We start from the raw sequence: 14930 nt of genomic DNA on the forward strand, positions 1-14930 counted from the left end.
AACTCAGAATAGAAAATGGGTCTAAATCAGGGCCTTAGCAGAAATGTCTGCCTTCTTCTCTCCTTGCAGGATCTGTATGTCATTTTTGTCCTTCAGTTGTCATGTCTGCCTCAGCTTGCAAGACTCTGGGTCTGTCTGCCTTTGTTATTATTAAGGTCTCTAGATGTTCTGCTTATGTTTTTAAATATAAAAATGATAAGAAATCAAGGACTATGTCCTCTGAGTCTTTGATCATTGGGATAGTCAGACTTACCTATGAAAAGACAGTGATTTCTGGGAATCACCAAAAGGGAGAGACTTTATATCTGAGGAATTAACCATGGGGACATGGACCTTTCTAATTGTTAATCAAGGAATCATCAGTAAATCAACATGATCCCTTCTGAAGTGATTTACATTGAGAACATCTCCATTAGTTAGAATTTCAATTTATAATTTAATCAATGAATGTTTGAAGTATCTTAAAATAAACATAAAAGTACTTTGGTATTTAGGTTGTTTTAAGGGCCAATTTAAAGAAACCCTCCCATATTTTTTTATGAGAAGACCTTTCAGTGACTCTATTAATAAAACCCTCAAAAAGAATTGTAATTTTGTTTCCTAATTTCTGTCCATTTTGTAGGTTTTGTGTCCTTCCGTTACTTTTCTACATGATTTAATTCTCTATAAATACTCTGACAACAGAATTAAAGTCAATTTTATCTTGGTGATCTCCATGGAAATAAGCATAAAAATTTGGATATGCAATTAGTTTTTAATTAATAAATATTATATAAATAGATGTTAGTATTTGTTTAATTATAATTAGCTCAACTAGAAATTAGGATATTTGGTACATTAGCAGGAACCATTTATATAAAGATATATTTATAATTTCAGAGAAGTACTGATTAATGGAATACTTCCTCTACACATATATTTGAAATCTGTTTATAGCTCTGGAACTTATGGGCACAATATAAAATAATATGATTATTATGCACTGTTATTGTTCTTTTGGAGCAATAGTATACCTTACCTGAAACTGAGAGCCCAAATCTTATAAGTTTGAATTCAGGTAAAATAACAGGCTGGAACCTAGCATTAGTTTCCAAGTTGCCCTCCACCCCTTGCCTAATGACCACCAATGCAAAAGGGACCAGAAATGAAGTTTATGATATGACTCCCAACACCAGCCAATTATGGTAAAGACCACAGTAATTTTCGAATTAGATGCTTGCATACTTACCCCCTGTTTGCTGCTACAATAAAGCCTTGCTCCAATAGAGATTTGGGGCTCCCCACCTCAATCATCCTGCATGATGGCAGTACATTGGGGTGGGTGTTGAGAATAAAACCCTGATGTGAGTTGCATCAGCTTGTCTTCTGTGTTTTTTTAGGTACTACTAACATTTCCCTGGCACTACAGAGCTAAGATAATCTTCCTCTCCCATAATTTATTCTGCATTAATGTTTGGCATTTTAAAAATATGATTTAAAAGATGATAAAAGGAAAAAATAAATATAAAGACTATTCACTCAGGATGATCAACAGAATGGCAACTTTTTTCAACTGGTATTGCTCTTCAACAGGAGAACAAACAATGGCAAATATTATTTTCACACTTTCTGTATAATTAATTATGATGAATACTTAAAATTGGTGTGACAAGTAACATTATCTCACCAGTATTTTTATATACCAGTGACTAAGGCATTAGGCTCTTAACATGAAATAGCCATTGTCAAGTGTGTGTGTGTGTGTGTGTGTGTGTGTGTGTGTGTGATATAGAACTGCTATATTATAGAAATAGTATAATTTGTTTCTTACAGAGAAAAAAGTATTTTAGGGTAATTAGTGCTTTTGTAAAGGACAGCAAGTGTTGGGGTTCAGATGAAAATATTATTTTTTTTAGATATTACTTGGGTAACTCTGAAAATACCCTGAGAGAAGAGTGGATTAATATTTATATAGAGATCTCTTATGAAGAGGTAGCATTCAAAATGACTAAAATATATCAAGCAAGAAGTATGGGATCTAATATCCCATTTGATTGAGAATGGCCCACAAGATAAAATGGGGCCAGGAAATTCTCTTGATTTTATTGATTCATAAACTTTTATCCACATCTCCCTCAAAATTTTATATTTGAGAAAAATAATTAATAAAATTTTCAGTTTTAATAAAACATCTCTCCTGCTAGCTTCAAAAGCACCATTAATATATGCTTTAGGTTTTATGGGATTTTGACAACTATTTTCTTCGTTGGTAAGAAAATTTTATTTATGAGTTACTTAAAATCTCATGGAAGTGATGCATGGCCATGGAGGAAAAGGACAAAGAAATCAATATGATTTATATGTTTTGGGCAAAATAAACAGACCCAAGAGAGTTAATAGCATGATACAAAGATGAATATAGAGGAGCATCTCACTTTAAGAATGGTTTAAGGGCTGGAGAGATGGCCCAGGCATTAAAGTCTAGGCTCACAACCAAAAATGTAAGAATGGTTTAAAGTATTGCTGGACTTTCTATGGACTTATCAGGGTCTTACCTTAGCAGCAATGAGATTTGAAGTTGCTTGTGTGCTAAAGCCCTTCACTTTTCCTCTGTCATTGATGAGAAAACATGAATTAGTCATAATCCTGAAAAGGAAAGGAAGGAGACAGAGTCATACTATTGTTCTTCAACACAGTAATAGCATTTCAGAGAGGAGGTGAAAAAATCATCACTAAATAATGTCCATTCAATACTGTCAGCAAATATAAGATCTGCCTCTTATGTATAACTTTCAGTTGAGTCTGAATCCAGAAGAAAGATAACTCAAATGCCTTTTTTAGAGACTGGAGAGATGGCTCAATGGCTAAGTCACATACTTTCTTTAGGGCTCTGGCTAGGATTTCATTACCCACATAGTAGCTCTCAACCCTCTGTAAATATAATTTCGAAGGACTTAGCTCCCTTTTGGCCTTTAGGGATGCCAGGAAGCCCTGTGGTGTACAGACATATATACAAGCAATACATGTATACACTTTAAACACAAATCTTTTTAACCTCACCTATAATGAACAAAGAAATAGCCTAAACTTTTAGCAAAAACAAAAATCATTATTATGACTGTCATTGTCTCCACTACCATATTTACTGAGGAACTATTGAATGTCACTCTGGCCTGGCCTGGGTTAAGCACACAGAATAAAGGAAAATTCTTCTTCAGTCATTTAGCTTAAAGAAATCCATTAAAAATATTAATCGTAGGGTTAGGATTGAAGATATAATCCAAACAAATTTTGGATTCCAAAAGAGGTGGAACCAAAAACAAACAACAAAACAAAACAAACAACCACCATCAACAAAACCAATCCCATGCCACTTTCTTCTCTGATAAATATCTAGTACTGAGTGTTTAGAAACTCCTGACTGTGTTAGCATGCTTATGCTGGTCCAGGAATTGAATGCAAAGAAACTTGAAGCTAATTCTGTCTCCTCTTCTATTGATATCTTTATTGATATCTTACTGGTTCCTTTCATTAGTGAAAGTTAGAGTAAAAAAGTTAGAGTAAAGCTCAACACCAAAGAACTTCACGGGGAAGTTCCTAACTGCTGATAGTGAAAAGAGAGGCGAGGCTTGGGTCAAAATCACCACCATATTTATATTATCCATAAAGTTATTAAATTCTCTATTTTCACCAAAAAAGAACAAATACCAGTTTTAGAATCAATAGGTAGCCCAAACTTAAGAAAAAATAGCTGATGTTCAGGTTTTTGTACTCTAAAACTTTCTCTTTCTCTTGTGAGTGACTATATTTTACAGATTACAAATGAGGGAAGTGGGGCTTTCCCAAGACAAAAGTATAAAAATATTCATTATAAACAAAAATAAATTACAAATCCTATTGCTTTACCATTCCTTGGAGATTTGATTTCTCTATGTTTTGAGCAGTTAAACTCAAGTCATCAATAAATTTACTGTACTCAGTGCTTATTTATAATACTAATCATTTCTGGTAAGAAATAACAGACCCATAGGGATTTGGTCCCTCTGAAACAATTTTCTTATAAAAATCTCGACTGTCTGCATATGAATGCTATCATTGTGAACTTACCCTGCTTCTTCAGGTAGGCTATCTATAGCTTATTTAAAGTTTGGAGAAGAAACAAACATCTTAGTTGATAAAATAAATTGATTTGTAACCTAGATTTCTGAGTTAACAATCAATCATACTGAATCACCTCTATTCTTCTCTGGCTAAGTTACTCACAGATAAATGGCCTAGAGTGTATACTTACATAATGGTAAAGAAGATACACCAAAGAGCACATAACTATCTATCAATATTGTTAGATTCCAATAGGAAAACACTTATTTACATGTTGATGTACCTAAAGGCATATAAAAGCCACAGCCTTTGTCCTTAAGGCATCTGTGCTTTGATTCTGAATCTTGCTCACAACCTCCTTTCTTCATCATGATTCTAGAAGCTTCAACAAACATTATAAATATTTGGCATATGTTAGATTTTCCTGAACTAACTTCTTCCTATAGAACTGATTTATCTATGAAATAATTTTTTATGGGTTAGAAAATTAAGACACAATGATTTTAATGAGTCACTGAAGACATACAACTAGGAACAAGAGGATCTAAGATTTAAACTCAGGGAATGGAGTGCACACACCTGGCACATTTGCATTTCACTGACTCTCAGTATTTATATGTTCATTTTCATTTGCTTTATCAGAAGTGGCAGTCAGTAAACTTTGTGATTACTTTTGACTTCACAATATTATACTACAATAAAAGAATTAAGAATAATTTTTACAACCATTTGGCTAAAAAATTGGAAACAGTTACATTTCCAAAATTTATTGATTATTTAAAATTAATCAGGGGTATAGTTAATGATGGTACATTCTCTAATTACTTTTTAGGATTGAGTCATATAGAAAACACAAGTGTGAGGTATTTTCAAGGTACAGTAAATTTCAAGAGTGCCAGGCCTGGTATGCTCAGACACACTTATGTAATTCACAAATATTCAAATGTGTTGGTTATTGTTGGATATTGTTTTTCTTTTCTCAAAATTAAGGTCCTCTTCCTAAAAGACTGAGTATATAATGTATGTTATTGTCCTAATTAACAGTTCTACAGTCCTCAAATACAAAACAGAATACTTGTAATAAATAAATTTTACATGTCAATTCACAAAACATTTTACAGTGACTTGCTTATGTTAGTATTGTCTTTACAAATAAGTACCATATCCTATAGCATCATAAGTGTGTATATCACTTAACGAGGAAGTCAATATTTTTGTGATGGTCTCCACATCATTCACACCGCCTAAATGGTAAGACATATAATTTAGAATAGCATACACGGTACCTCATTATGTAGTTAGTATGACTATTATTTCTGATGATTTATAGTAAGGAATCTATACTGAGTCTTCTATATTTATTAAAACATTTAAGAGTTATAATTAGGAGTAGCAGCATGACAAAGTCAGTATTCCCTTCTCCACACTGTTAAATTGTCCCCTGATGTTTCACCAGAGGCTTCAGTATACAGTGTTTGCTTGCCTTCAATATCAGTCCATCATGAACACTGAATACTACCAAGGTATGTCCATAAGTACATTAAACATGTGTGTTCATTATTCATGGATTTCATAAGTCTATACACTGTTTATATAGCTTCAATTTCCTAAACTCACGCATACCATTTAATCCATATGTTTAGGAAAATCATGAACAATGTGATAAATACTTTCAGTAAAAAAAACTTAGAACATCTTTTTAAAAGTTACATTATCTATCTATCTACCTACATAATCTCTCTAATCTATCAATTACCTATCATGTATCTTTCTCTCATTTATATATCATTTATTTATATATTTTTATCATTTATTTATCATCGATCTCTCTATCTACGTATTATCTATCTATCTATCTATCATCTATCTATATCTAGCATCTATTTATGTATCATTTATTTATCTATCTTTATATCTAATTTATTTACCTGTCTAGCTATTGTCTATTTACTGACTAATCTAACATTTATCTCCCTCTTATCTATCTACTGATACGCCATCTATCTTTTCTGTTGCCTATCACTATATTTCTATTAATTTAGATATTTATAACATCAGTCAAATGATTATTAGGCTATTTATTTATGTACTTATCTTAAGAGCTTGAGAAAAGATGAAAAATACATTAGATAACATAATGGGGATAATAATTAAATGAAAAAAATCAAATACAATTTTATTTAATTTACAGGCCTTGTTTGATGTCAGTAAGACAAAATGTTAAAGAACAACTACACAGCAGTGACTGAGTTCATTTTGCTGGGACTGACAGATCGAGCAGAGCTTCAGCCTGTGCTCTTTGTGGTATTCCTACTCATCTACCTCATCACAGTGATTGGCAACGTGAGCATGATCTTCTTAATCAGAAGTGACAGCAAGCTTCACACTCCCATGTACTTCTTCCTCAGCCATCTGTCTTTTGTAGATCTCTGTTATGCCACGAATGTCACTCCTCAGATGTTAGTTAACTTTCTGTCAAAAAGAAAAACTATTTCCTTCATAGGCTGCTTCATACAGTTCCACTTTTTTATTGCCCTGGTGATCACAGATTACTATATGCTTACAGTGATGGCTTATGATCGCTACATGGCCATTTGTAAACCTTTGTTATACACTAGCAAAATGTCCAGAAGTGTCTGCGTCTCACTTGTAGCTGCACCATACGTTTATGGCTTTGCAAATGGCCTGGCACAGACCATCCTGATGCTTCGTTTAACCTTTTGTGGACCCAATGAGATCAATCATTTCTACTGTGCAGACCCACCCCTCATGGTCCTTGCTTGCTCAGATACTTATGTTAAAGAAACTGCTATGTTTGTGGTGGCAGGATCCAACCTCACCTGTTCTCTCAGCATCATCCTCATCTCCTACATTTTCATCTTTACAGCCATCCTGCGAATTCGTTCTGCAGAGGGGAGGCGCAAGGCCTTCTCTACTTGTGGGTCTCATCTGGTAGCTGTCACTGTTTTTTATGGGACTTTGTTTTGTATGTACCTCAGGCCTCCTTCTGAGAAGTCTGTAGAGCAGGGAAAAATTGTAGCTGTCTTTTATATCTTTGTAAGCCCAATGTTGAACCCCTTGATCTATAGCCTCAGAAACAAAGATGTGAAAAGAGCAATTCGGAGAGTTGTTAAGAAGGAAGTGTTCTTGAAGTAAGTTGATAGGTTTGCAGCACTTTTGCTCTCTAAACCAATGGGCATTTTAAATTACCAAATTACTTTCTGTCAATTTTTTATTTTAGTTTCTATTTCTTACAAATGACATATAGTGCAGCAGTGTGTGCTACTTTGTAAGATAGATATTGCATTTCATTTTGATGAATGAATAAAAATGAATTCTAAAACTGGACAGACATATTGTCATTTCTCTATAATGGTACATGGGAGCTATTTTAACAAAGGTAGAATTGCCAAATGCTGTGGTAGTAAGTTTCTTTATTTATGTGTCTGAAATTTTCTAATCATAAGTCAGTTCTTTCTTTTTAAAGACTTTTTTATATATGTTAACATATAAAATTTCAAAGGTATATCTCATATTATTACTCCAAGATAGATACTTTAAATGATTTTATTGATCTGAATGAACCTTAGTACATATTATCTTGATGGAAATGTCCAATTTCCATTAGGAGGGCTTAACATTTATCTGTTATTGCCCATGCAGTCCTGTCAGTGAGCCTCTACTTCTTTACTTTTTTATTACCATTGTCTAGTATTTGCAAACAAACAGTAATTCTTTATACATATTAATATACAGCTATCTTTGTGTGAAACTCATTATATTTTAACTGTCTCATTTGTGTGTGGATTTTTAGACTTCTCGTGACATATGCCCTTGCTTTGTCTATTTTAATATTATAATGTTGACAGACAGTTGCTGTCATATTATGAGGGTGATAAAAGTTTTGCTATGCTCCTCAACAAGAGCATCAGAGCACTCAACTGCTGTGTCATACTTCCAGTACAACATATTGTTACTTTACATATACAAATGATTCCTCTTTCATCTTATCACATTGTTGGTACTTAGAATATTATATTCCACACACAGTTAAGGTGATATTAGCCAATCATGGTCAATTATATTAAGACTGGATTTTTTTATTTGAAACAATTTATAGCTCACAGTCAACAGTATGATGTAAAATCTATCCTTATAAATTTCAGTTATTTCTATCAGATTTCCATGTATTGTTACATTGTTTTTGAAATAGAAGTTCTCTCTGATGTTTCTATCCCTATTTCCTGCAGTAAACGCTTGTCAGTCTCTAGTTCCTCTGTAGAATTACCTCAGTAGCTACTTGTTTATATATCTATAGATTAATTAATAATATAACATAGCTTTGCTAGACTTCAAACTTCACAAAAAAATTGGTCATTATCTTTTGCAATAGAGAATTCCATTAACATTGTTAGACTTATACACACTAATTCATTTAGATGCTCTTTTTTTCTCATATAGTCTCTGAGTCCCTGTTCACATACCATCTATTCACAGCTGTGTATCTGTTCTCTTCTGAAGGAACAATTTTATATTCTGCTTTCCTGTTGATATGAATACTGCAGATATACTTTATGTGATCTTAAATATGTATCTCTAGAAAAGTACTGCTGTTTTGGTTTCACTGTGTATGAACATCTCCATATTTTTTGCATGTTGTCAATGCTAACTAGTACTCCAGGCAATAGCACTTGTTTTCTTCACTTTACATTTCTGCCCATGCAAAAGATTATAAGACTTGGTATTAGATATTCAATCTTTACTCTCCTGTATCTAGGTGATGCCAATACAAAGGACAGGAAAGAAAGTCATTCCTAATCAACGTGGTCAACCTTTAATTTGCCTGCCATATTGTCAGTAATTATAACATTTGACTGTTATATATTTGACTGTCCCAACTGTGTCAGGACACAGATGAAGAGTGATTCATTTATCTCTATAACTTGTAAAAATAGCAAGCCAGAAATATCTCAAACATTTATGAAATAGACAATAGTCCATTGTGACCAGTTTTCATCACTATAATGTGTATTAAATACATATCACATGTCACTCTGGTCCATACTGAAGTCATAGCACTAAAGCAATGTTCTTCTCTAATGACTGATTTTAAGAGGCTATAATAATAAATGAGAGCAAAGGAGATCTTAAAAACTCAATTTAATAAAGATTGAAGCAACCAGGGCTCATGTCAGAAAAAATTCCCTTTTTGAGACCTCAGGGAACAAGAACAGTGGCTACTGGTTCAGAACCATTAAAAGCCAGTACCAGAAAGAACATTTCATGCTACTTTCTTCTTCAAGAAACACCCAGGAATAAGTTCACTTTGTATGGAAAAGGGGACTTACTATGTTCATGTTGAGGATAAGAAGGGAATGCAGAAGAACACAGTGAGCTACTTAAAGTCAGCTTTAATTAAACACCAAATTAATTGACTCATGATGCCCATTACTCTAAGTGTGAACACATAAGTATACAAATATAACCTGTAAGTTTATTTAGTGTTGTTTTGTATGTATATGATTTCAGAACTGACTCCTTAGCATTGGAAAAACTCATAGGAACCTCATCCCTTCGGCCTCTTACCAGCAGTCATTACAATTTACCATACAAATAATAACAAGCAGTTAAGGTATTTAGCACAAGCTAAAATAAGTAATGAGTTCTTGGTTTGCCATTCTTGAATAATTTGAATCCCTAATGACTATGGAGAGCAGATAAAACTCCTGCTCTCAATGGATTTATGATTTTAGAACAGGAAGATAGGGGTTATTCATAATCCAGACAACTCACTACAAGTGATAATTGAACCCTGGGGAACTGGTTCTATGAGAGCTTGCTTTTATAAAACATTCAGCTCCTTCATGTTGGTGCTGCTGTTGCAAAGCTAGTCTCCTTTAACAGGTAGGAGTAGAAAAACATTCTTTTTAAATTCTAGATTCTAGAGGTATGCACTTTAACAATTAAAAACTGAACTGGATTTGATTTCAATGACTTTATAATATCACTACTGAATGCATTCCATATTTCTCAAAGTAAGTATTCATTTCTCAATATGACTTATTTTGTATTTAAATACCATATTCAAATAAAATCTAAGTCCTCATTTGTAGAATGGCAAAATGTAATATGTAAGAACCCTTGAGTGCAGTGCTTAAATAGCTTCTTTTTGTGAGTGGTATTGTGGTTATCATGTAGGAGCCAGGTTACAAACCTGCACATGTGGACATATTTTATCAAATAATAATGTGTTTCAAGAAATGGTGTCTATGAGAAGTTCATTTCTGTACTAACATCTGCAGTATTGCCTCTGGTTGATTCATAAAATGATTTTTTTTTCAGAATTATATAAAAGAATATAGAATTTATGCTTTAGAAACCTGTATAGAATGAATTCGTGTTTTAGCATTCTACAAGTGTTAGACTGAGATAAATATACAGTAAATCTTCACAGCCCGAGGATTTGGTTCTCACTGTTCTATATTATTACATGTCATACTAGCAGAAAGTTTTTAATGCCCTTCATAAGCATGTGAAAATATGCATAGCATTTAATTTATTCATGTATGCAATATGTTTATATATAAAATATTTATATACACAAATGCTTAATATTGACTAGTGTTACCTCCATCAAAATAATTATTTTTCTGCATTAGAAAAAGAGTAGGTAGAAAATAAGTTTGGTTTTTAGAAAATTAAGAAAGAGTCCCTGGTATGCTATTTTGGGTGAGGTATGCTATTCAGGGTGAGGAACTTCTGTTGAAGCATGAGGGAGCAATTTGGAAGACATATTCAGTTCCAAAGAGTGTGTGGAGAGGTCTTATGCTTGTGTGGACATGTCTCATGTTCAGTTAAATTCCCCAGCTTAATTAGCTAAGAAAAACAAAGACTTAATAGCTAACATTCTGTGGCACACACCCCAAAATATATTTAGAGAAAAACATTGTTTTATATTCCTATGTCAGGGGAAACAAAGTAAACACTAAGAAGACTTGCACCCACATATACCACCCACCATACACACGTAACACACACACACACACACACACACACACACACACACACACACACATATATATGTATATATTTCCATATGAATTTGGGGAACTTTAGAAATACTAAGTACACATTTCTAAACCACTTTATTTTAATTTGTTTTATTTATTTTATGTATATTAGAATTTTGTCTGCCTGTAAGTATGTACAGCATGTGTGTGACCAGTGCTTGCAGAAAAGGGCACTATAGTCTCTGATACTGAAGTTCCAGATGGTTGTGAAACATCATATGGACGCTCAGAACTGAACCTAGATTTCTTTAAGAGCAACAAGTGCTTGAAAACCTCTGAGCCATGTCTCCAGTTTCCTGAGACATTTCTATGTCATGTGCATTTACAAGTTTGAAGGAGGAAGACTCAGAATCACATAGACACATGACGTGCTGCATGTATAGCATTTATCATATGAATTTAATTTTTTTTTCTCTTTAGAAAAATCCTTGTCTGGTCCCAAGCATACAGATGTTAAAGAAAAACTATACAACAGTTACAGAGTTCATTTTCCTAGGACTGACGGATCGAGCAGAGCTTCAGCCTGTGCTGTTTGTGGTATTCCTACTCATCTACCTCATCACAGTGACTGGCAATGTGAGCATGAATCTTCTTAATCAGAAGTGACAGCAAGCTTCACACTCCCATGTACTTCTTCCTCAGCCATCTGTCTTTTGTAGATCTCTGTTATGCCACCACTGTTGCCCCTCAGATGTTGGTTAACTTTTTATCCAAGAGGAAAAGCATTTCTTTTATTGGCTGCATTATTCAATTCCACTTTTTTATTGCCTTGGTGATCACAGATTACTATATGCTTGCAGTGATGGCTTATGACCGTTATGTTGCCATCTGCAAGCCCTTGTTGTACACTAGCAAAATGTCCCAAGGTGTCTGTCTCTCTCTTGTGGCCACACAATACATTTATGGCTTTGTAAATGGTGTAATACAGACCATCCTGATGCTTCGTTTAACCTTTTGTGGACCCAATGAGATCAATCATTTCTACTGTGCCGACCCACCCCTCATGGTCCTTGCTTGCTCAGACACCTATGTGAAAAAAACTGCCATGTTTGTGGTGCCAGGATCCAACCTCACCTGTTCTCTCAGCATCATCCTCATCTCCTACATTTTCATCTTTACAGCCATCCTGCGAATTCGTTCTGCAGAGGGGAGGCGCAAGGCCTTCTCTACTTGTGGGTCGCACCTGACGGCTGTTACTATCTTTTATGGAACATTGTTCTGTATGCACCTGAGGCCCCCCTCTGAGACATCTGTAGAACAAGGGAAAATTGTAGCTGTCTTTATATCTTTGTCAGTCCTATGTTAAATCCATTCATCTATAGTCTGAGGAATAAAGATGTGAAAAATGCAATAAGGAAAGTTATCCAGAAATGATTCATGAGAATTGCTCACAGGTATGTAAAATGTTCTTATTATCTGACTAAGTACTGTGTGTTTCAAATAAACAGACCTTCTATGTCACACTTTTTGTTTTATGTTTCTTAATTCACCCATCAAATTTACTAGTTTGCTCACTGAAGATTACAGTGTAATCTTAGTGATTTTTTTTTTTTTGTAGAATAATGATTCAGAAACTGGAGCAGGAACAATGTTTATTTTTAAATAATGTAGAAGATGAGTATATCTATTATACTAACACTGACCCTGAGTTATAAAATATGTAATTTTCCCATGCTCTGAGAATGGCAATTCTTTGAGTTATAACTTTGCTTAGTAACTTCCATAGATTTTTCATTCATGGAAAGTAGAATTTTTTGTTTGTTTTTAATACAATTGTAAGGCAATAAAAGTCTTTTAGGTACTTAACTAATGATTTTTTAAAAATGTACTTTTCAAATAATACTAGTGAACCAGTGCATCATTGTACATTGCGTGTTTGTTTGAAATGAATAATTTTTGTTGGCTATACATTTTAGTATTTTTACAGTTATACGTGACCCCAGTTTGCAACATTTCTTGCATTCCTTCAGGAGAAAAAACCCAGGGACACCCCAAATCCATCTTTTGGATCATAGTATGAATAACAGATTTATATACATTCAAGGAATTATGGGTACTTATGGATTCTTGGTCAATCTGCTATGTAGTCCTGACAATCTTCAATGCCTCAGCTCTAGCCTCTCTTACAAAATTGACTGATATGTTGTTAATCTATTCTGGGGGTACAGGCTCCCCCTTTTCTTGACACCAGATTCTTAGGCTTTTCCTTTACCCAGTATGTGATTCCTAGGTAACATTTCAGTACAGCATGTGGGTGGTGATTCATTGTTACAAAAGTGTGGTAGCAAAGGAAGGAGCAGAATTGTCTCTTTAGAACATTTTCATTCTTCCAGAAGAGTTGGACAGCCCTTGCCTATTCTTTGTAAATAGCTGCATTTGATGTCTTAACCTTAGCAGTGCATGGTTATTCCCGTGGATCTGTGACTTCATAGTCCCATTTTAATCTATTCATTGATTGTTCCAGGTTCTATCATGATAAAGCCATATGCATTGTATTCCTGTTTGGCAATATTTATATGTTGTTAAATTTAATTTAGATTCTTATCTTTTTTATTTAAATTAATTTTTTCAGGTTGAAACTTTTATTATGAAATAACATACACAAGATAAAAGTGTATCTCGGATACAAAAAATAAAAGTACATGATTAGAGTCTCATTAATCATTATGAAATGAAAAACAAGTCAAAAACTCCACCCAGAAATAGCATGTCCAGTTTCCACAAGTCTGTTGTAACTTTCCAGTCAGAGCCCCTTTCCATTCCCCAATGTACCTGTCTGCCTCATTTCTTTTCATGTGGGTTTTCTGTAAAAGTGCTTGAGTAGTGATGCCTTTCTCAGCTTTTAGATACAAGGAACAAAAGCTATATAATATTTTCACACAGTATTGAGTGAGTAAGGTCTGTCCTTTATTTCTGTAACTTAGTTTCCTTAGTATTCAGTAATACAATATATGATGTTGTCATTACTTATCGATGCTATTGATTGATATTCTTACACCTGCTGGATATGCACTTAGGAATGGAATCCCTGGGCCTTACTGCATGCCCATAATGAGATATGATAGAGAATACCAAGCAGATTTCTAGTAACTGTGTGTCGTCCATCCCACAGTCAGTCCTGGGAGAAATGTCTCTGTATGTTATCACCAGCATTCTGCATTCCTTGCTCATAGTCATTTGGATAAAGGTGTAGTCGCTTGCGATGGTTTTGATTTTTGTTAGCCTGTTGGTTAGTGAGATTGACAGTAAGTTAACTGGTTATTTGGACAGTCTTTCTGTAGAGATATATCTATAAGGCCTTTCATCCTTACTTATTTACTTTGTTTTGTTTTTGGTTCTTGAGAATGGAGCATAGAGCCTCTTAAATATAAACACTCCACCAATGATCTTCTTGACAAACTTTTGCCCATTTTAAAAATCATTTCCGCTTTTCTTCTTCATTGATTTTTAAAATCCTTTCTATGGGGCTGGAGAGATGGCTCAGTATTTAAAAGCATTCGTTGCTATCACCATCTTTTCCTGGGCATCTGACACCTGCTGATGCACATTCATACATGCAGCCAAAACGGTCATAGGTAAAATAAAACATAACATTTTGAGTTTTAAAGTTTTATAGTTTTATATATATATATATATATATATATATATATATATATATATATATATATATACACACACACACATAAAACTTTGTTAAATAAATGTATCACAAATTCTTTCCTGTGGCTTGAAATTTCACTCCAAAACCAAAACTCTTAATAAAAATTATATTTATTTTTT

The 14930-nt window shown here is 33.8% G+C and overlaps 1 protein-coding gene and 1 pseudogene across 3 annotated transcripts; both read left to right on the top strand.

Annotated features, from left to right (window-relative positions):
• Positions 1-3992: 3992 nt before the first annotated feature.
• On the top strand, positions 3993-7428 carry LOC117703967 (olfactory receptor 5M5-like). Of its 2 annotated transcripts, none has more exons than XM_034495874.2 (2): positions 3993-4099; positions 6272-7428. In XM_034495874.2, exon 2 carries the CDS (start codon positions 6298-6300, stop codon positions 7234-7236), a length of 939 nt encoding a protein of 312 aa, XP_034351765.1. In that variant the 5' UTR covers positions 3993-4099; positions 6272-6297; the 3' UTR covers positions 7237-7428. The 2 variants fall into 2 exon arrangements, with proteins under 2 accessions (XP_034351765.1, XP_076784365.1); XM_076928250.1 differs by lacking the exon at positions 3993-4099 and adding an exon at positions 5472-5603.
• A 2457-nt stretch (positions 7429-9885) lies between these two features.
• On the top strand, positions 9886-12763 carry LOC117703968 (olfactory receptor 5M5-like; annotated as a pseudogene). Its single transcript, XR_013108682.1, has 2 exons — positions 9886-10115; positions 11571-12763. The product of XR_013108682.1 is annotated as an olfactory receptor 5M5-like (transcript).
• The last annotated feature ends 2167 nt before the right edge of the window (positions 12764-14930 follow it).

The sequence above is a fragment of the Arvicanthis niloticus genome, chromosome 2, assembly GCF_011762505.2.
Source record: "Arvicanthis niloticus isolate mArvNil1 chromosome 2, mArvNil1.pat.X, whole genome shotgun sequence".
NCBI lineage: Eukaryota > Metazoa > Chordata > Mammalia > Rodentia > Muridae > Arvicanthis > Arvicanthis niloticus.

Excerpts from the sequence above, each read along its gene's own strand:
- LOC117703967 (XM_034495874.2), top strand. The coding sequence starts at position 6,298 with ATGTTAAAGAACAACTACACAGCAGTGACTGAGTTCATTTTGCTGGGA.